The sequence below is a fragment of the Lampris incognitus genome, chromosome 7 (genome assembly GCF_029633865.1).
Source record: "Lampris incognitus isolate fLamInc1 chromosome 7, fLamInc1.hap2, whole genome shotgun sequence".
In the NCBI taxonomy this organism is placed as follows: Eukaryota; Metazoa; Chordata; class Actinopteri; order Lampriformes; family Lampridae; genus Lampris; species Lampris incognitus.
The window spans coordinates 65,383,159-65,405,162 of NC_079217.1; the positions used below are offsets into that span (position 1 = coordinate 65,383,159).

Genomic DNA, 22,004 nt, shown 5'->3' on the forward strand with positions numbered 1-22,004 from the left:
CAGTATGCTCGAACTCAAAACCTTGACGCGTGTGAGACAAAAGAGGAAAGGGGCCCACAGAGACTGCTTATGTATAGGGCCCAGAATTTTGTGCTACACCCCTGCTTGCGCAACTTTTGTGTATCAGTTCATCTGGTTGCCTTTTCACTGTTGTACGCTTTTGTACAGTTGTGATTACAGACTCCCTCTCCACCTCCCTGCACTCATATTTTAGTGTAATTCATGTGCCAAAAGGACACAAAACGCACAATAAACAAAGTTAAAGATGAATTTGACTGTTAGCATTTTCCCCGCCTAAATTCCTATAGACATCACGATAATATCGTTATCATGAATTCTTTTGGCCATAATAATTGTGTAGAGAAAATCTAATATCTTGACAGCCCTGATCAAGATATTCATATTCTGCTTCGTGAGACGTGTAAAATAACCCCTTTCCCACTGTCATAGTAATTTTGGGATCAGTCCGAATCCGAATCCTTCGTTCATCCCCGAGGGGCATGCATTATGAAATGAGATGCACTCAGGTGTATCATCTCCCATTCGGCCTGGCTTTATTTGGCACTTTTTTAATTTATGGGGTGCGTCACAAACTCCCAGGTCTCAAACCAAAACAAGCCTGTGGCCCTGGCAGCATCTGGACTGAAATGCTCCAACACAGTTCTCTTGAGCTGCTGAAGGCCCCGCTTCAACTGTTCAGCCTGGTTCTACAAGCTGGCTGCCCTCCTGACACCTGCAATAGGGGGCTTATACCCCCAATATACAAGCGTGGAGGTAAATTTGACCCCAATTACTACCGAGGCTTCTGTGGGGGCAGTAACCTGGGGAAGGTCCTCTGCTGTATTCTTAACGCCTGAATACAGGCCTTCCTTGCCCGACACGGTGTCTCGAGCAAGAGTCAGCCTGGCTTTCTAGCAAATCCCCACACTACAGATCACAGCTACACCCTACACAGCCTAATTAGCCCCTGGCGGCCTGTCCAGGGTGTCTCCTCGCCTGCGGCCCAGTGACTGCTGGGATAGGCTCCAGCACCCCTGCGACCCTGAGAGCGGGATAAGCGGTCAGGATGATGGATGGATGGATGGATGGGTGGATGGATGGGTGGATGGGGTGTGTCACAATATCTGTCAGTTTAACCACTTTTGCAGTAACATATTTTTATACAAGACTGCATTTCACACGTGGGAAATGTGACGTCATTGTTCTGCCCCCGGTAGGGGTATTTCAACAGCTACAGAACTTTGGGGAGGGGGGGGGGTCGGCCCACTAGCCCACATAAAGTTCCAGCGCTTCTAACACTCATTACCAAACCCTCTCGAAGGAACGCCCCTCGGTGCGTCCCTTCCGTGACGTCACGACGCATTTTCAAGGAGAACGAGGAAGAAGCGCAGAGCGGGCGCTGATTGGCTGAGACGTCGGTCGCTCGCGTCACCTCGGCGATGCGAGAAAAGTGAAATACACAACAGTCAGAGAGGTCGTGACAAAAGAGACGCACAACACACGCGGTCAGACGCGTCTTGTGCTCATGTCGTCCAGGAGCAGCGGAGCGGCCGCGGCCGCCGCGGCGCCGCCGCCGCCGCCTCCCGGGCGCCCGGGGATGAGCTGCCGCAAGACGGTGGAGAAGTGGAAGGGACACATCATCCGCCAGCTCCGCCGCCGGGACAAGTGTCAACACGCCATGTTCCGAGACGTCATCCAGCGCTGTATGTACACCACACACACAGCAGACACACACACAACACCAGACACTACACACCAGACAGACACACAAAGCAACTGTTCTTCTTCCGCCCCGAGCGACTGAACTGCCGCTGGCCTGACTTCCACTTTACACTGATTTCACCGCAGATACGTGTCAGTCACACAACTTTCCTCCAGTCTAGACAATACAAACTGTTGTGTAGTTTGTGTAGTGTTCCTCCAGTGTAGACAATACAAACTGTTGTGTAGTGTTGTGTAGTGTTCCTCCAGTGTAGACAATACAAACTGTTGTGTAGTGTTGTGTAGTGTTCCCCCAGTGTAGACAATACAAACTGTTGTGTAGTGTTGTGTAGTGTTCCTCCAGTGTAGACAATACAAACTGTTGTGTAGTTTGTGGTGTTCCACCAGTGTAGACAATACAAACTGTTGTGTAGTTTGTGTAGTGTTCCTCCAGTGTAGACAATACAAACTGTTGTGTAGTTTGTGTACTGTTCCTCCAGTCTAGACAATACAAACTGTTGTGTAGTGTTGTGGTAGTGTTCCTCCAGTGTAGACAATACAAACTGTTGTGTAGTGTTGTGTAGTGTTCCCCCAGTGTAGACAATACAAACTGTTGTGTAGTGTTGTGTAGTGTTCCTCCAGTGTAGACAATACAAACTGTTGTGTAGTTTGTGTAGTGTTCCTCCAGTGTAGACAATACAAACTGTTGTGTAGTTTGTGTAGTGTTCCTCCAGTGTAGACAATACAAACTGTTGTGTAGTTTGTGTACTGTTCCTCCAGTCTAGACAATACAAACTGTTGTGTAGTGTTGTGGTAGTGTTCCTCCAGTGTAGACAATACAAGCTGTTGTGGGAGTGTTCCTCCAGTGTACACAATACAAACTGTTGTGTAGTGTTGTGGTAGTGTTCCTCCAGTGTAGACAATACAAACTGTTGTGTAGTTTGTGTAGTGTTCCACCAGTGTAGACAATACAAACTGTTGTGTAGTTTGTGTACTGTTCCTCCAGTCTAGACAATACAAACTGTTGTGTAGTGTTGTGGTAGTGTTCCTCCAGTGTAGACAATACAAGCTGTTGTGGGAGTGTTCCTCCAGTGTACACAATACAAACTGTTGTGTAGTGTTGTGGTAGTGTCCCTCCAGTGTAGACAATACAAGCTGTTGTGGTAGTGTTCCTCCAGTGTAGACAATACAAACTGTTGTGTAGTTTGTGTAGTGTTCCACCAGTGTACACAATACAAACTGTTGTGTAGTTTGTTTAGTGTTCCACCAGTGTAGACAATACAAACTGTTGTGTAGTGTTGTGGTAGTGTTCCTCCAGTGTAAACAATACAAGCTGTTGTGTAGTGTTGTGTAGTGTTCCTCCAGTGTAGACAATACAAGCTGTTGTGAAGTTTTTGTAGTGTTCCTCCAGTGTAGACAATACAAACTGTTGTGTAGTGTTGTGTAGTGTTCCACCAGTGTAGACAATACAAACTGTTGTGTAGTGTTGTGTAGTGTTCCACCAGTGTAGACAATACAAGCTGTTGTGTAGTTTGTGTAGTGTTCCTCCAGTGTAGACAATACAAGCTGTTGTGTAGTGTTGTGGTAGTGTTCCTCCAGTGTACACAATACAAACTGTTGTGTAGTGTTGTGGTAGTGTTCCTCCAGTGTAGACAATACAAGCTGTTGTGTAGTTTGTGTAGTGTTCCACCAGTGTAGACAATACAAGCTGTTGTGCAGTTTGTGTAGTGTTCCACCAGTGTACACAATACAAGCTGTTGTGTAGTGTTGTGTAGTGTTCCTCCAGTGTAGACAGTACAAACTGTTGTGTAGTGTTGTGTAGTGTTCCTCCAGTGTAGACAGTACAAACTGCTGTGTAGTGTTGTGTCGTGTTCCTCCAGTGTAGACAATACAAACTGTTGTGTAGTTTGTTTAGTGTTCCACCAGTGTAGACAATACAAACTGTTGTGTAGTGTTGTGTAGTGTTCCTCAAGTGTAGACAATACAAACTGTTGTGTAGTTTGTGTAGTGTTCCACCAGTGTACACAATACAAACTGTTTCATAGTTTGTGTAGTGTTCCACCAGTGTAGACAATACAAACTGTTGTGTAGTGTTCCTCCAGTGTAGACAATACAAACTGTTGTGTAGTTTGTGTAGTGTTCCTCCAGTGTAGACAATACAAACTGTTGTGTAGTGTTCCTCCAATGTAGACAATACAAACTGTTGTGTAGTGTTGTGTCGTGTTCCACCAGTGTAGACAATACAAGCTGTTGTGCAGTTTGTGTAGTGTTCCACCAGTGTAGACAATACAAGCTGTTGTGTAGTGTTGTGTAGTGTTCCTCCAGTGTAGACAGTACAAACTGTTGTGTAGTGTTGTGTCGTGTTCCTCCAGTGTAGACAATACAAACTGTTGTGTAGTTTGTGTAGTGTTCCTCCAGTGTAGACAATACAAACTATTGTGTAGTTTGTGTAGTGTTCCACCAGTGTGCACAATACAAGCTGTTGTGTAGTTTGTGTAGTGTTCCTCCAGTGTAGACAATACAAGCTGTTGTGTAGTGTTGTGGTAGTGTTCCTCCAGTGTAGACAATACAAACTGTTGTGTAGTTTGTGTAGTGTTCCTCCAGTGTAGACAATACAAGCTGTTGTGTAGTGTTGTGGTAGTGTTCCTCCAGTGTAGACAATACAAACTGTTGTGTAGTGTTGTGGTAGTGTTCCTCCAGTGTAGACAATACAAACTGTTGTGTAGTGTTGTGGTAGTGTTCCTCCAGTGTAGACAATACAAACTGTTGTGTAGTTTGTGTAGTGTTCCTCCAGTGTAGACAATAAAAACTGTTGTGTAGTGTTGTGGTAGTGTTCCACCAGTGTAGACAATACAAACTGTTGTGTAGTGTTGTGTAGTGTTCCTCAAGTGTAGACAGTACAAACTGTTGTGTAGTGTTGTGTAGTGTTCCTCCAGTGTAGACAGTACAAACTGTTGTGTAGTGTTGTGTCGTGTTCCTCCAGTGTAGACAGTACAAACTGTTGTGTAGTGTTGTGTAGTGTTCCTCCAGTGTAGACAATACAAACTGTTGTGTAGTTTGTTTAGTGTTCCACCAGTGTAGACAATACAAACTGTTGTGTAGTGTTGTGTAGTGTTCCTCAAGTGTAGACAATACAAACTGTTGTGTAGTGTTGTGTAGTGTTCCTCCAGTGTAGACAGTACAAACTGTTGTGTAGTGTTGTGTAGTGTTCCTCCAGTGTAGACAATACAAACTGTTGTGTAGTTTGTTTAGTGTTCCACCAGTGTAGACAATACAAACTGTTGTGTAGTGTTGTGTAGTGTTCCTCAAGTGTAGACAATACAAACTGTTGTGTAGTTTGTGTAGTGTTCCACCAGTGTACACAATACAAACTGTTGCGTAGTTTGTGTAGTGTTCCTCCAGTGTAGACAATACAAACTGTTGTGTAGTTTGTGTAGTGTTCCACCAGTGTAGACAATACAAGCTGTTGTGTAGTGTTGTGTAGTGTTCCTCCAGTGTAGACAGTACAAACTGTTGTGTCGTGTTCCTCCAGTGTAGACAATACAAACTGTTGTGTAGTTTGTGTAGTGTTCCACCAGTGTACACAATACAAACTGTTGTGTAGTGTTGTGGTAGTGTTCCTCCAGTGTACACAATACAAACTGTTGTGTAGTGTTGTGGTAGTGTTCCTCCAGTGTAGACAATACAAACTGTTGTGTAGTGTTGTGGTAGTGTTCCTCCAGTGTAGACAATACAAGCTGTTGTGCAGTTTGTGTAGTGTTCCACCAGTGTAGACAATACAAACTGTTGTGTAGTGTTGTGTAGTGTTCCTCCAGTGTAGACAGTACAAACTGTTGTGTAGTGTTGTGTCGTGTTCCTCCAGTGTAGACAATACAAACTGTTGTGTAGTGTTGTGTAGTGTTCCTCCAGTGTAGACAATACAAACTGTTGTGTAGTGTTGTGTCGTGTTCCTCCAGTGTAGACAATACAAACTGTTGTGTAGTTTGTTTAGTGTTCCACCAGTGTAGACAATACAAACTGTTGTGTAGTGTTGTGTAGTGTTCCTCAAGTGTAGACAATACAAACTGTTGTGTAGTTTGTGTAGTGTTCCACCAGTGTACACAATACAAACTGTTGTGTAGTTTGTGTAGTGTTCCACCAGTGTACACAATATAAACTGTTTCATAGTTTGTGTAGTGTTCCACCAGTGTAGACAATACAAACTGTTGTGTAGTGTTCCTCCAGTGTAGACAATACAAACTGTTGTGTAGTTTGTGTAGTGTTCCTCCAGTGTAGACAATACAAACTGTTGTGTAGTGTTCCTCCAATGTAGACAATACAAACTGTTGTGTAGTTTGTTTAGTGTTCCACCAGTGTAGACAATACAAACTGTTGTGTAGTGTTGTGTAGTGTTCCACCAGTGTAGACAATACAAACTGTTGTGTAGTGTTGTGTAGTGTTCCACCAGTGTAGACAATACAAACTGTTGTGTAGTTTGTGTAGTGTTCCACCAGTGTAGACAATTCAAACTGTTGTGTAGTTTGTGTAGTGTTCCTCCAGTGTAGACAATACAAACTGTTGTGTAGTTTGTGTAGTGTTCCACCAGTGTAGACAATACAAACTGTTGTGTAGTTTGTGTAGTGTTCCACCAGTGTAGACAATACAAACTGTTGTGTAGTTTGTGTAGTGTTCCTCCAGTGTACACAATACAAACTGTTGTGTAGTTTGTGTAGTGTTCCTCCGGTGTAGACAGTACAAACTGTTGTGTAGTGTTGTGTAGTGTTCCTCCAGTGTAGACAATACAAACTGTTGTGTAGTTTGTTTAGTGTTCCACCAGTGTAGACAATACAAACTGTTGTGTAGTGTTGTGTAGTGTTCCTCAAGTGTAGACAATACAAACTGTTGTGTAGTGTTGTGTAGTGTTCCTCCAGTGTAGACAGTACAAACTGTTGTGTAGTGTTGTGTAGTGTTCCTCCAGTGTAGACAATACAAACTGTTGTGTATAGTGTTCCACCAGTGTAGACAATACAAACTGTTGTGTAGTGTTGTGTAGTGTTCCTCAAGTGTAGACAATACAAACTGTTGTGTAGTTTGTGTAGTGTTCCACCAGTGTACACAATACAAACTGTTGCGTAGTTTGTGTAGTGTTCCTCCAGTGTAGACAATACAAACTGTTGTGTAGTTTGTGTAGTGTTCCACCAGTGTAGACAATACAAGCTGTTGTGTAGTGTTGTGTAGTGTTCCTCCAGTGTAGACAGTACAAACTGTTGTGTCGTGTTCCTCCAGTGTAGACAATACAAACTGTTGTGTAGTTTGTGTAGTGTTCCACCAGTGTACACAATACAAACTGTTGTGTAGTGTTGTGGTAGTGTTCCTCCAGTGTACACAATACAAACTGTTGTGTAGTGTTGTGGTAGTGTTCCTCCAGTGTAGACAATACAAACTGTTGTGTAGTGTTGTGGTAGTGTTCCTCCAGTGTAGACAATACAAGCTGTTGTGCAGTTTGTGTAGTGTTCCACCAGTGTAGACAATACAAACTGTTGTGTAGTGTTGTGTAGTGTTCCTCCAGTGTAGACAGTACAAACTGTTGTGTAGTGTTGTGTCGTGTTCCTCCAGTGTAGACAATACAAACTGTTGTGTAGTTTGTTTAGTGTTCCACCAGTGTAGACAATACAAACTGTTGTGTAGTGTTGTGTAGTGTTCCTCAAGTGTAGACAATACAAACTGTTGTGTAGTTTGTGTAGTGTTCCACCAGTGTACACAATACAAACTGTTGCGTAGTTTGTGTAGTGTTCCTCCAGTGTAGACAATACAAACTGTTGTGTAGTTTGTGTAGTGTTCCACCAGTGTAGACAATACAAGCTGTTGTGTAGTGTTGTGTAGTGTTCCTCCAGTGTAGACAGTACAAACTGTTGTGTAGTGTTGTGTCGTGTTCCTCCAGTGTAGACAATACAAACTGTTGTGTAGTGTTGTGTAGTGTTCCACCAGTGTACACAATACAAACTGTTGTGTAGTGTTGTGTCGTGTTCCTCCAGTGTAGACAATACAAACTGTTGTGTAGTTTGTGTAGTGTTCCACCAGTGTAGACAATACAAACTGTTGTGTTGTTTGTTTAGTGTTCCTCCAGTGTAGACAATACAAGCTGTTGTGTAGTGTTGTGGTAGTGTTCCTCCAGTGTACACAATACAAACTGTTGTGTAGTGTTGTGGTAGTGTTCCTCCAGTGTAGACAATACAAGCTGTTGTGTAGTTTGTGTAGTGTTCCTCCGGTGTAGACAGTACAAACTGTTGTGTAGTTTGTATAGTGTTCCACCAGTGTAGACAATACAAACTGTTGTGTAGTGTTGTGTAGTGTTCCACCAGTGTAGACAATACAAACTGTCGTGTATTGTTGTGGTAGTGTTCCTCCAGTGTAGACAATACAAGCTGTTGTGCAGTTTGTGTAGTGTTCCACCAGTGTAGACAATACAAGCTGTTGTGTAGTGTTGTGTAGTGTTCCTCCAGTGTAGACAGTACAAACTGTTGTGTAGTGTTGTGTCGTGTTCCTCCAGTGTAGACAATACAAACTGTTGTGTAGTTTGTTTAGTGTTCCACCAGTGTAGACAATACAAACTGTTGTGTAGTGTTCCTCAAGTGTAGACAATACAAACTGTTGTGTAGTTTGTGTAGTGTTCCACCAGTGTACACAATACAAACTGTTGCGTAGTTTGTGTAGTGTTCCTCCAGTGTAGACAACACAAACTGGTGTGTACTGCTGAGTAGTGTTCCTCCAGTGTAGAGAATACAAACTGTTGTGTAGTTTGTGTAGTGTTCCACCAGTGTAGACAATACAAACTGTTGTGTAGTGTTCCACCAGTGTAGACAATACAAACTGTTGTGTAGTTTGTTTAGTGTTCCTCCAGTGTAGACAATACAAGCTGTTGTGTAGTGTTGTGGTAGTGTTCCTCCAGTGTACACAATACAAACTGTTGTGTAGTGTTGTGGTAGTGTTCCTCCAGTGTAGACAATACAAGCTGTTGTGCAGTTTGTGTAGTGTTCCTCCAGTGTAGACAATACAAGCTGTTGTGTAGTGTTGTGTAGTGTTCCTCCGGTGTAGACAGTACAAACTGTTGTGTAGTGTTCCTCCAGTGTAGACAATACAAACTGTTGCGTAGTGTTCCACCAGTGTAGACAATACAAACTGTTGTGTAGTTTGTTTAGTGTTCCTCCAGTGTACACAATACAAACTGTTGCGTAGTTTGTATAGTGTTCCTCCAGTGTAGACAATACAAACTGCTGTGTAGTTTGTGTAGTGTTCCACCAGTGTAGACAATACAAACTGTTGTGTAGTTTGTGTAGTGTTCCTCCAGTGTAGACAATACAAACTGTTGTGTAGTTTGTGTAGTGTTCCACCAGTGTAGACAATACAAACTGTTGTGTAGTGTTCCACCAGTGTAGACAATACAAACTGTTGTGTAGTTTGTTTAGTGTTCCTCCAGTGTAGACAATACAAGCTGTTGTGTAGTGTTGTGGTAGTGTTCCTCCAGTGTACACAATACAAACTGTTGTGTAGTGTTGTGGTAGTGTTCCTCCAGTGTAGACAATACAAGCTGTTGTGCAGTTTGTGTAGTGTTCCTCCAGTGTAGACAATACAAGCTGTTGTGTAGTGTTGTGTAGTGTTCCTCCGGTGTAGACAGTACAAACTGTTGTGTAGTGTTCCTCCAGTGTAGACAATACAAACTGTTGCGTAGTGTTCCACCAGTGTAGACAATACAAACTGTTGTGTAGTTTGTTTAGTGTTCCTCCAGTGTACACAATACAAACTGTTGCGTAGTTTGTATAGTGTTCCTCCAGTGTAGACAATACAAACTGCTGTGTAGTTTGTGTAGTGTTCCACCAGTGTAGACAATACAAACTGTTGTGTAGTTTGTGTAGTGTTCCTCCAGTGTAGACAATACAAACTGTTGTGTAGTTTGATTAGTGTTCCTCCAGTGTAGACAATACAAACTGTTGTGTAGTGTTGTGTAGTGTTCCACCAGTGTAGACAATACAAACTGTTGTGTAGTTTGTGTAGTGTTCCACCAGTGTAGACAATACAAACTGTTGTGTAGTGTTGTGTAGTGTTCCACCAGTGTAGACAGTACAAACTGTTGTGTAGTTTGTGTAGTGTTCCTCCAGTGTAGACAATACAAACGGTTGTGTAGTTTGTGTAGTGTTCCACCAGTGTACACAATACAAACTGTTTTGTAGTGTTGTGTAACGTTCCTCCAGTGTAGACAATACAAACTGTTGTGTAGTTTGTTTAGTGTTCCACCAGTGTAGACAATACAAACTGTTGTGTAGTGTTGTGTAGTGTTCCACCAGTGTAGACAATACAAACTGTTGTGTAGTGTTGTGTAGTGTTCCACCAGTGTAGACAATACAAACTGTTGTGTAGTTTGTGTAGTGTTCCACCAGTGTAGACAATTCAAACTGTTGTGTAGTTTGTGTAGTGTTCCTCCAGTGTAGACAATACAAACTGTTGTGTAGTTTGTGTAGTGTTCCACCAGTGTAGACAATACAAACTGTTGTGTAGTTTGTGTAGTGTTCCACCAGTGTAGACAATACAAACTGTTGTGTAGTTTGTGTAGTGTTCCTCCAGTGTACACAATACAAACTGTTGTGTAGTTTGTGTAGTGTTTCACCAGTGTAGACAATACAAACTGTTGTGTAGTTTGTGTAGTGTTCCACCAGTGTAGACAATACAAACTGTTGTGTAGTGTTGTGTAGTGTTCCTCCAGTGTAGACAATACAAACTGTTGTGTAGTTTGTGTAGTGTTCCACCAGTGTAGACAGTACAAACTGTTGTGTAGTTTGTGTAGTGTTCCACTATTGTAGACAATACAAACTGTTGTATAGTTTGTGTAGTGTTCCTCCAGTGTAGACAATACAAACGGTTGTGTAGTGTTGTGTAGTGTTCCTCCAGTGTAGACAATACAAACTGTTGTGTAGTTTGTTTACTGTTCCACCAGTGTAGACAATACAAACTGTTGTGTAGTGTTTGTTTAGTGTTCCACCAGTGTAGACAATACAAACTGTTGTGTAGTGTTGTGTAGTGTTCCACCAGTGTAGACAATACAAACTGTTGTGTAGTTTGTGTAGTGTTCCTCCAGTGTAGACAATACAAACTGTTGTGTAGTGTTGTGTAGTGTTCCTCCAGTGTAGACAATAGAAACTGTTGTGTAGTTTGTTTAGTGTTCCACCAGTGTAGACAATACAAACTGTTGTGTAGTGTTGTGTAGTGTTCCACCAGTGTAGACAATACAAACTTGTGTAGTGTTCCTCCAGTGTAGACAATACAAACTGTTGTGTAGTTTGTGTAGCGTTCCACCAGTGTACACAATACAAACTGTTGTGTAGTTTGTGTAGTGTTCCACCAGTGTAGACAGTATGAACTGTTGTGTAGTTTGTGTAGTGTTCCTCCAGTGTAGACAGTATGAACTGTTGTCTAGTGTTGTGTAGTGTTCCACCAGTGTAGACAGTGTGTGTGTGTGTGTGTGTGTGTGTGTGTGTGTGTGTGTGTGTGTGTGTGTGTGTGTGTGTGTGTGTGTGTGTAGTGTAGTTGTCAGGATGGTTGTAGATCTGGTGTGTGTGTGTGTAGTTTTCAGGATGGTTGTAGTGCTGGTGTGTGTGTATGTGTGTGTGTGTGTAGTTGTGGTTGTCGTGAGGATAGTTGTAGTTCTGGTGTGTGTGTGTGTGTGTGTGTGTGTGTGTGTGTGTGTGTGTGTGTGTGTGTGTGTGTGTGTGGTTGTCGTGAGGATGGTTGTAGTTCTGGTGTGTGTTGTAGTTGTCAGTATGGTTGTAGACCTGGTGTGTGTATGTGTGTGTGTGTGTAGTTGTGGTTGTCGTGAGGATAGTTGTAGTTCTGGTGTGTGTGTGTAGTTGTCAGTATGGTTGTAGAGCTGGTGTGTGTGTGTGTGTGTGTGTGTGTGTGTGTGTGTGTGTGTGTAGTGTAGTGTAGTTGTCAGGATGGTTGTAGATCTGGTGTGTGTGTGTGTGTGTGTGTGTAGTTGTCAGGATGGTTGTAGAGCTGGTGTGTGTGTGTATGTGGTTGTGGTTGTCGCGAGGATGGTTGTAGTTCTGGTGTGTGTGTGTAGTAGTCAGTATGGTTGTAGAGCTGGTGTGTGTGTGTGTGTGTGTGTGTGTGTGTGTGTGTAGTTGGAATGGTTGTAGAGCTGGTGTGTGTGTGTGTGTGTGTGTGTGTGTGTGTAGTTGTCAGGATGGTTGTACAGCTGGTGTGGGGCGGGGGGGGGGTTGTCAAGACAACAAACCATCTTTAAACTCTGGCCCCCAGTCAGTCAGACAGACCCGCGCGTGAGGGCTGTCCATGCTGTGGTGTGTCTGAGGACCTGTTAGAGGACTGTATTAGCCCCGGTGGGAACAGGAAGTGGACGTGTTTCAGCTGCGGTCCATGCTGTGGTGTGTCTGAGGACCTGTTAGAGGACTGTATTAGCCCCGGTGGTAACAGGAAGTGGACGTGTTTCAGCTGCGGTCCATGCTGTGGTGTGTCTGAGGACCTGTTAGAGGACTGTATTAGCCCCGGTGGGAACAGGAAGTGGACGTGTTTCAGCTGTGGTCCATGCTGTGGTGTGTCTGAGGACCTGTTAGAGGACTGTATTAGCCCCCGGTGGTAACAGGAAGTGGACGTGTTTCAGCTGTGGTCCATGCTGTGGTGTGTCTGAGGACCTGTTAGAGGACTGTATTAGCCCCGGTGGTAACAGGAAGTGGACGTGTTTCAGCTGCGGTCCATGCTGTGGTGTGTCTGAGGACCTGTTAGAGGGCTGTATTAGCCCCGGTGGGAACAGGAAGTGGACGTGTTTCAGCTGTGGTCCATGCTGTGGTGTGTCTGAGGACCTGTTAGAGGACTGTATTAGCCCCGGTGGTAACAGGAAGTGGACGTGTTTCAGCTGCGGTCCATGCTGTGGTGTGTCTGAGGACCTGTTAGAGGACTGTATTAGCCCCGGTGGTAACAGGAAGTGGACGTGTTTCAGCTGCGGTCCATGCTGTGGTGTGTCTGAGGACCTGTTAGAGGACTGTATTAGCCCCGGTGGCAACAGGAAGTGGACGTGTTTCAGCTGCGGTCCATGCTGTGGTGTGTCTGAGGACCTGTTAGAGGACTGTATTAGCCCCGGTGGCAACAGGTAGTGGACGTGTTTCAGCTGCGGTCCATGCTGTGGTGTGTCTGAGGACCTGTTAGAGGACTGTATTAGCCCCCGGTGGCAACAGGAAGTGGACGTGTTTCAGCTGCGGTCCATGCTGTGGTGTGTCTGAGGACCTGTTAGAGGACTGTATTAGCCCCGGTGGCAACAGGAAGTGGACGTGTTTCAGCTGCGGTCCATGCTGTGGTGTGTCTGAGGACCTGTTAGAGGACTGTATTAGCCCCGGTGGCAACAGGAAGTGGACGTGTTTCAGCTGCGGTCCATGCTGTGGTGTGTCTGAGGACCTGTTAGAGGACTGTATTAGCCCCTGGTGGCAACAGGAAGTGGACGTGTTTCAGCTGCGGTCCATGCTGTGGTGTGTCTGAGGACCTGTTAGAGGACTGTATTAGCCCCGGTGGCAACAGGAAGTGGACGTGTTTCAGCTGCGGTCCATGCTGTGGTGTGTCTGAGGACCTGTTAGAGGACTGTATTAGCCCCCGGTGGCAACAGGAAGTGGACGTGTTTCAGCTGCGGTCCATGCTGTGGTGTGTCTGAGGACCTGTTAGAGGACTGTATTAGCCCCCGGTGGCAACAGGAAGTGGACGTGTTTCAGCTGCGGTCCATGCTGTGGTGTGTCTGAGGACCTGTTAGAGGACTGTATTAGCCCCGGTGGCAACAGGAAGTGGACGTGTTTCAGCTGCGGTCCATGCTGTGGTGTGTCTGAGGACCTGTTAGAGGACTGTATTAGCCCCGGTGGCAACAGGAAGTGGACGTGTTTCAGCTGCGGTCCATGCTGTGGTGTGTCTGAGGACCTGTTAGAGGACTGTATTAGCCCCGGTGGTAACAGGAAGTGGACGTGTTTCAGCTGCGGTCCATGCTGTGGTGTGTCTGAGGACCTGTTAGAGGACTGTATTAGCCCCCGGTGGGAACAGGAAGTGGACGTGTTTCAGCTGCGGTCCATGCTGTGGTGTGTCTGAGGACCTGTTAGAGGACTGTATTAGCCCCGGTGGCAACAGGAAGTGGACGTGTTTCAGCTGCGGTCCATGCTGTGGTGTGTCTGAGGACCTGTTAGAGGACTGTATTAGCCCCGGTGGTAACAGGAAGTGGACGTGTTTCAGCTGCGGTCCATGCTGTGGTGTGTCTGAGGACCTGTTAGAGGACTGTATTAGCCCCCGGTGGGAACAGGAAGTGGACGTGTTTCAGCTGCGGTCCATGCTGTGGTGTGTCTGAGGACCTGTTAGAGGACTGTATTAGCCCCCGGTGGCAACAGGAAGTGGACGTGTTTCAGCTGTGGTCCATGCTGTGGTGTGTCTGAGGACCTGTTAGAGGACTGTATTAGCCCCGGTGGTAACAGGAAGTGGACGTGTTTCAGCTGCTTTGTTCTTCTCTGCAGACTCCCACCTGCTGGAGAAGACCACCTTCACCAAGGGCCTCCTCCATTCAGCTGCCAGGTGAGGTCAAGTCCACTTCCACTTCCTGTACTGCTGGACCTGTAAAGGTTCGGTATTTACTTCAGGGGGCTAGACAGAGATAAGGTCTGGTCTTGGATCCTGCCAGAACAGGATCTGGACCTCCCAGATTGGGACCAGCGCCTCCTTTGTCACGATCTGTAAATGAATGTTGTGCATGTAATGTTGTCTGTTCTGTTCTGTCGTTCCTTTATCTCCCAGTGAAGTTACTGGTCAGTTACTAGTCAGTTACTGGCCAGTTACTGGCCAGTTACTGGTCAGTTACTGGTCAGTTACTAGTCAGTTACTGGTCAGTTACTAGTCAGTTACTAATCAATTACTGGTCAGTTACTAGTCAATTACTGGTCAGTTACTAGTCAGTTACTGGTCAGTTACTAGCCAGTCAGTTACTGGTCAGTTACTGGTCAGTTACTGGCCAGTTACTGGCCAGTTACTAGTCAGTTACTAGCCAGTCAGTTACTGGTCAGTTACTAGTCAGTTACTGGCCAGTTACTGGTCAGTTACTAGCCAGTCAGTTACTGGTCAGTTACTAGTCAGTTACTGGCCAGTTACTGGCCAGTTACTGGTCAGTTACTGGTCAGTTACTAGTCAGTTACTGGTCAGTTACTAGTCAGTTACTAATCAATTACTGGTCAGTTACTAGTCAATTACTGGTCAGTTACTAGTCAGTTACTGGTCAGTTACTAGCCAGTCAGTTACTGGTCAGTTACTGGCCAGTTACTAGTCAGTTACTGGTCCGTTTGTCTATTCTGGATGCATTTAAATCTGATTAAAACAAGAGAGAAATCAGGTCACTCAGCCACACCTAGAGTGTGGGGGTGTGGTGGTGCACCAAGAGTGTGGGGGTGTGGCTCTGTTGATAGTAGTACTGAAACAGAGCGGAGGAGACAGACAGGCAGGCAGACAGACAGACAGACACAGATAGACAGGTGGACAGGCAGGCAGATAGACAGGCAGACGGATAGACAGGTGGACAGGCAGGCAGACAGACAGACACAGATAGACAGGTGGACAGGCAGGCAGACAGACAGGCAGGTAGACAGGCAGGCAGGCAAACAGACAGACAGGCAGGTAGGCAGGCAGGCAGATAGACAGACAGACAGACATGCAGGCAGACAGACAGGCAGGTAGGCAGGCAGGCAAGCAGGCAGGCAGAAGGACAGACACACAGACAGGCAGGCAGGCAGACAGGCAGGCAGACAGACAGTCAGATAGACAGGTGGACAGGCAGGCAGATAGATAGGCAGACAGACACAGATAGACAGGTGGAGAGGCAGGCAGACAGACAGGCAGGTAGACAGGCAGGCAGGCACACAGACAGACAGACATGCAGGCAGACAGACAGGCAGGTAGGCAGGCAGGCAGGCAGGCAGGTGGACAGACACACAGACAGACATGCAGGCATGTAGGCAGACAGACAGGCAGGTAGGCAGGCAGGCAAGCAGGCAGGCAGGTGGACAGACACAGACAGACAGACAGACAAGACAGGCAAGCAGGCAGACAGACAGATAGACAGGCAGGTAGGCAGACAGACAGACAGGCAGACAGGTGGACAGACACACAGACAGGCAGACAGACAGACAGACAGGCATGAAGGCAGACAGATAGACAGGCAGGCAGGCAGTCAGACAGACAGTCAGATAGACAGGTGGACAGGCAGGCAGATAGACAGACAGACACAGATAGACAGGTGGACAGGCAGGCAGATAGACAGGCGGACAGGCAGACAGACAGACAGACACAGATAGACAGGTGGACAGGCAGGCAAACAGACAGAAAGACAAGACCGACAGGCAGGTAGGCAGGCAGACAGACATGCAGGCATGCAGGCAGGCAGGCAGGCAAGCAGGCAGGCAGGCAGGCAGGCAGGCAGGTGGACAGACAGACAGGCAGGCAGACAGACAGACAGACATGCAGGCATGTAGGCAGACAGACAGGCAGGTAGGCAGGCAGGCAAGCAAGCAGGCAGGCAGGTGGACAGACACACAGACAGACAGACAAGACAGGCAAGCAGGCAGACAGACAGATAGACAGGCAGGCAGACAGGCAGGTAGGTAGGCAGGCAGGCAAGCAGGCAGGCAGGTGGACAGACACACAGACAGGCAGACAGACAGACAGGCATGCAGGCAGACAGATAGACAGGCAGGCAGGCAGTCAGGCAGGCAGGCAGACAGACAGTCAGATAGACAGGTGGACAGGCAGGCAGATAGACGGGCAGACAGACAGACAGACACAGATAGACAGGTGGACAGGCAGGCAGATAGACAGGCGGACAGGCAGGCGGACAGGCAGACACAGATAGACAGGTGGACAGGCAGGCAGACAGACAAGCAGACAGACAGGCAGGCAGGCAAACAGACAGAAAGACAAGACAGACAGGCAGGTAGGCAGGCAGACAGACATGCAGGCAGACAGGCAGGCAGGTAGGCAGGCAGGCAAGCAGGCAGGCACACAGACAGACAGACAGACATGCAGGCATGCAGGCAGGCAGACAGACAGGCAGGTAGGCAGGCAGGCAAGCAGGCAGGCAGGTGGACAGACACACAGACAGACAGGCAGACAGACAGACAAGACAGGCAAGCAGACAGACAGACAGATAGACAGGCAGGCAGGCAGGCAGACAGGCAGGCAGACAGACAGGTGGACAGGCAGGCAGATAGACAGGCAGACAGACAGACAGGCAGATAGACAGGTGGACAGGCAGGCAGATAGACAGGCAGACAGACAGACAGGCAGATAGACAGGTGGACAGGCAGGCAGATAGACAGGCAGACAGACAGACACAGATAGACAGGTGGGCAGGCAGGCAGATGTAATGCTTGTGTGTGATGGCTGGTGGTTTAGGTTTAACACCAGCTCCTAGGTGTTGGCCAGTGGGCTGCAGGCACAGTGGATTTTTTGATGCATTCTGTGACTCCCCCCCCCCTCCCCCCCTTCCACCCGCTGGAACAGCTCCCCTTGTGTACTGGGACCTCCTGCTTTCCAAGTTCAGCCCTGGCCATGGTTATACGTGTGTAGATATAAATACATATAAAACGTGTATCTATGGATGTAATAAAGCAGGGTGTGTTTGTGTGTCCAGGCTGCCGTCCGGTGACTCCGGTGTCTCAGTGTCTGATTGGCTCTCCCAAAACAAGGACCTAAAGGAAATCACTGGAGAGGTAAGATCAGCTATAGATACTATAACACTACTATAATACTACTATAATACTATTGTGGTACTCCTCTATACCCAGACAGGGAGCATGGGACTTTATCTAGCGACCGACGGGTCCAGCGTCTACAGCTGACATCAACACTCTGATGTGTCACCACAGCCATCTTGTTGCTTCTTGTTGCTTCTCGTTGTGTTTGTTCAGTTGGCGTACCAGGTGGTGGCGCTGCAGCAGGATGTTAAAACCAGGGAGTGTGTTCTGCAGAATCAGTATTCCAGGTGAGAGCTCCAACAGAGTCTCCTCAAAAAAAACAGGTGGACAAATCACAGCTGACATGAAAGAACAGGAAGTCCCCTCAGAAAGAGTGTCTTCTACAGGGCTTGTGTAGAAAACATATTGGAAATTAGGGAAGTGATTTTTTTGTGATTCTAAAGCTACAATCCTGAATCTACTGGTTTTACTGTACCAGTGTGTGCCCTATGTAGGTGGTGGTGAGGTGGGTGTCTGAGCTCCATGCCAGATGAATGAGAGACAGCAGGGCTGTTGTGTCAGAAACACATAAAACCTGGTTGAACCTGGGTTTTACTTATTGACGTTGTACTATCTGTTGGTAAAGGTCTTCTACCAGCTTGTTCGGTCATATCTGCTGGTTAGACACAACACCTTCACTTCTTCAAACTCAACACTACCTGCCTTCCTCTTCCTCATTTGGCTGCTATGATGACGATGGAACACACTATGCATCCTGTCCTGTTTCCTGGTGAAGTCCTACCAGACAGCAGACATCCTTATCACACACCGCTACAGTCAGCAGAGTGTGGTGTTCATGGGTTAGATATTGAATTCAATACACCAGAAATAGAAAGCATCAAAAGTGTCAATATCAGAGGAGGCATGTGGTAGTCTGCAGCCCTCCCCGGATCAGAGGGGGTGAGGCAGCGACCAGGACGGCTTGGAAGAGTGGGGTAATTGGCCAAGTATAACCGGGGAGAAAAACGGGCAAACATTTAAAAAAAGAATTGTTTGTTTACATGTAAATGTTCAGGATTGTAGCTTTAAAGGTGGATTTAGTTTGGGTCCAGATAAGAACATGCAGCCTCAGGTCTGATCAGAACATGTTGGGTCAGCAGGATAACAGAGCTCCGGTGCCGGCTGTCCGAAGCAGAGGCAGAGCAGCAGAACCTGGAGAGTCAGATCACTCAGGTCCAGGAGGGGAACTGTGTTCTGAAGAAGGAGTATGATGCTCTTCTGCAGCGCCACCGGGTGGTGGATGAGACTTTTCGCCAGGAGAAGATGCGTGGCTGCAGGCTCCTGGAGGAGATGATCCACTGGAAGAAGCAGGCAGCCGCCCACATGAATAACTGCAATGAGCGCCGGTCCAGGTACCACCACCACCACCGCTGCTGCTTCCATCAAACCAACAAGCAATCCAACCAAACCAGTGACTCACGGCTGCCCTCTCCTGTTGGTGAAAACTTTTCAAAACTTTTATTTGAGCCCATCTGGAGTTTGTGTTATTACCAAAGGTACTGCAGACTCACAGTGGTTAGAAAATGAAAACACTCGTTCATCAAAGCTTCGCTAAGCTATTATACTAAATTTGTGTCTTCCTAAAGTCTGAAGCAGTTTCCGTTTTATTTCCGGCTAAACAAAGACATGTGACGGACTTTAGACCATCGGGATCGATTTCAGAGTTATTCACCTGCAGTTCAAACTGAGGTTTGCTGGATCAAAATGAAAAAAGTTCCAAACACACTCAAGCAGAAAGTTTTCACCAACAGCTCGCACCTCAGTCACACCTGCTTATTAGGTTTTTATCTGGATCAGGAAAACCAGATTAATGCCCAGTGTAAACACACACAACACACGTTACCATCAGATCTGTCAGTCATGTGTACATACTGTCTGGGCAGCGAGTTCTTATTGGTAAGAAAGAAGTAAATTGTTACTAATAATAAATAAATAAATTTATTTTTATTTCAAATATTTTTTTTATTAAAATAAACAATAATTTGTTTTACTAAATAAATTGTTCAATAATTAATAAGTTATTAAAAATAAAATTCTAGTTTTAATTTAATAAATAATAAATAAATACATTTTATTTAAAATAAATTTATTAAAATAAGCAAAATATTTTAACAAATAAATGTTCAATCATTAATACATTATTAAAAAATAAAATTATAATTTTATAAAATTAACCAATAAATTGTTCCCGATTCCTAAATACCTTCATCCTTGCAGTCAGTAGTAAAAGATACGGTCTCATTGTGAACAGTAGTAAAAGGTATTGTGCCTCACTCCAATGGTTCCTGATACTGTAACACTGCAGTAATAATACTACATTAATTACTAATATAATACCACCACAGTACTAAAATATACTGCTACTAATATAGCACAACCATAAAACTACTGCAGTACTACTATAAGAATACTGTACTGCTATAGTTGTAATGATGGGAAGCCACCCGCCAACTTAATAACCTATGAGGTATCAGTGGCCTCCAACACACCATGAGATCAGCCAATCAGAGTCCAGGACAGCACGGTGGCGCAGTGGTTAGCGCTGTTGCCTTACAGCAAGAAGGTCCTGGGTTCAAATCCTGGGGTTTTCCAACCTTGGGAGTCATCCCAGGTTGTCCTCTGTGTGGAGTTTGCATGTTCTCCCCATGTCTGCGGTGGGTTTTCTCCAGGTGCTTGGGTTTCCTCCCACCATCAGAAAGACATGCATGTTAGGGTAAATACTCCTGTCTGTGCCCCTGACGGAGGCATGGCAAGACCAACTGGAGTTGGTCCCCAGGCGCTGCACAGCGGCTGCCCACTGCTCCTAGCTACACCGCTAGGATGGGTTAAATGCAGGGAGTAATTTCCCTACGGGGATCAATAAAGTCTCTCTCAGGACAGTATTTCCATCATGGCCAACTAGAAGACGACAGCAGGTTAGAAGAAGCTTGGTGGTATTCAGTTTTTCATACCCTCAAGCAGTCCCCAAATATTACTGGGTATCCAGTGTCACCTGCTTTAAAAAAAAAGATATAAAACAAATGGAGGAGCTGTCTGTGCTACTTATAAATGTGGTCACGTCAGTCTTGTACAAGTTGGACCATTTCATTTGGACACCAGGTTTAGTGGTCTGAGACTGACGAAGTCACTTGGATGACTGTTGAGAGGTTTCTCCTACTAAACTGGTGTCCAGTGGCCTCATGTATCAGTCATTAATATGGGCAAATTTGTTCGTACACACCCATGGAATTTTTTTTAGCCCTCAAGATTGTCTGACAGTCAGTAGCAAAGCATGATGGTTATTTGTAATCCCTTCTAACACCTATCTCTGCCTCTTGCAACGAGCAGTCACCCAGGCCTGCAAAGACATCATTGTTAGCCAACCGGTGTCTGAATTCAGGGGTCACCCAGGTTCTACACTGGTCTGAGACAAATTTCAGGCCTAAAAAATCCCATGGGTGTGTAAGAACACATTTGTCCAGAGTACCGACTGATACATGAGGCCCCAGGTGAACTGATCCAACTTTTCTGGGATTTCTACAGCTGGATTATTGAGCATGCATCGAGAAAAGAGTTTCCCCCCAGGCAGCTTTTAAAGTGGAGCCGGTGTTTGAATGATGGCTTTAAATGACGATCTGTCCATCGTGTGGGGTGACGCTGTGTCATTTGGACTCGTGTGTTGCTTAGTTTTCCATCGCACACTGTCCTGTCTGTATGCAGTTGTTTTTGAATGGATCTGTTGTGTTGGTTTTGAAGGTCCGATCTAAAATTTGAACAGAAAGCAAAACATCTGTAATTCTGACCAAGCAAGCGGATACACATTATTATAAACTGTGAATGGACAAACATTTAGCCAGTAGTTTATTAGATCCATAGAAATGTACTGGGTTACATTTCACACAGAAATGTACTTGGGTTACTGTATCCCTGTTATACCGCCTAACCATTGGTCAAATATCCTGATATTCTGGAATGTAGAGTTGGTGATGGCGTTATCTGAAAGCTGGCATGGATTCTGTCTGGTTATCTATCTCAAAATCTATCTTTCTGTTTCCATCAGAGCACGTGAAGCAAACATCCAGAGAGAACTCCAGACGGCAGCTAACAACCCAGTCAACATTGATCTGTGAGAACTTTTGACTCCAACCTAAAACCTCAGCAGCCCCTAACCTCCAAAACTACAACCAAGCCTGTTCTTTCAACACAGGAAACAGCTTTATGGAAATGTTCCATATTTTCAGTAGCACCAAAAGAGAGAGGCCGTCTAGCTGACAGTCATATTGTGATATTAATTATAGAATAATGCTCTGAGCCCTTTCTTGTTTGCCATGGTGATGGACAGGTTGACGGACAAGATCAAGCAGGAGTCTCCATGGACTATGATGTTCGCGGATGACATTGTGATCTGTAGCAAGAGTAAGGGTGCAGGTTGAGGAGAGCCTGAAGAGGTGGAGGTATGCACTGGAGAGAAGAGGAATGAAAGTCAGTAGGAGCAAGATGGAATACCTATGCGTGAATGAGACGGAGGACAGCAGA

The 22,004-nt window shown here is 45.8% G+C and overlaps 1 protein-coding gene across 1 annotated transcript in view; it reads left to right on the top strand.

The window, feature by feature from the left end:
* The first annotated feature begins 1,423 nt into the window (after positions 1 to 1,423).
* The window catches only part of LOC130115765 (protein Atg16l2), a 55,329-nt gene continuing 34,748 nt past the window's right edge, over positions 1,424 to 22,004 (top strand). Inside the window, exons 1-6 of the mRNA XM_056283583.1 lie at positions 1,424 to 1,703; positions 14,229 to 14,286; positions 17,387 to 17,465; positions 17,664 to 17,737; positions 18,590 to 18,841; positions 21,529 to 21,594. Coding sequence (XP_056139558.1) covers positions 1,526 to 1,703; positions 14,229 to 14,286; positions 17,387 to 17,465; positions 17,664 to 17,737; positions 18,590 to 18,841; positions 21,529 to 21,594 — 707 coding nt within the window. The 5' untranslated portion in view covers positions 1,424 to 1,525. The remainder of the gene's footprint in view (positions 1,704 to 14,228; positions 14,287 to 17,386; positions 17,466 to 17,663; positions 17,738 to 18,589; positions 18,842 to 21,528; positions 21,595 to 22,004) is intronic.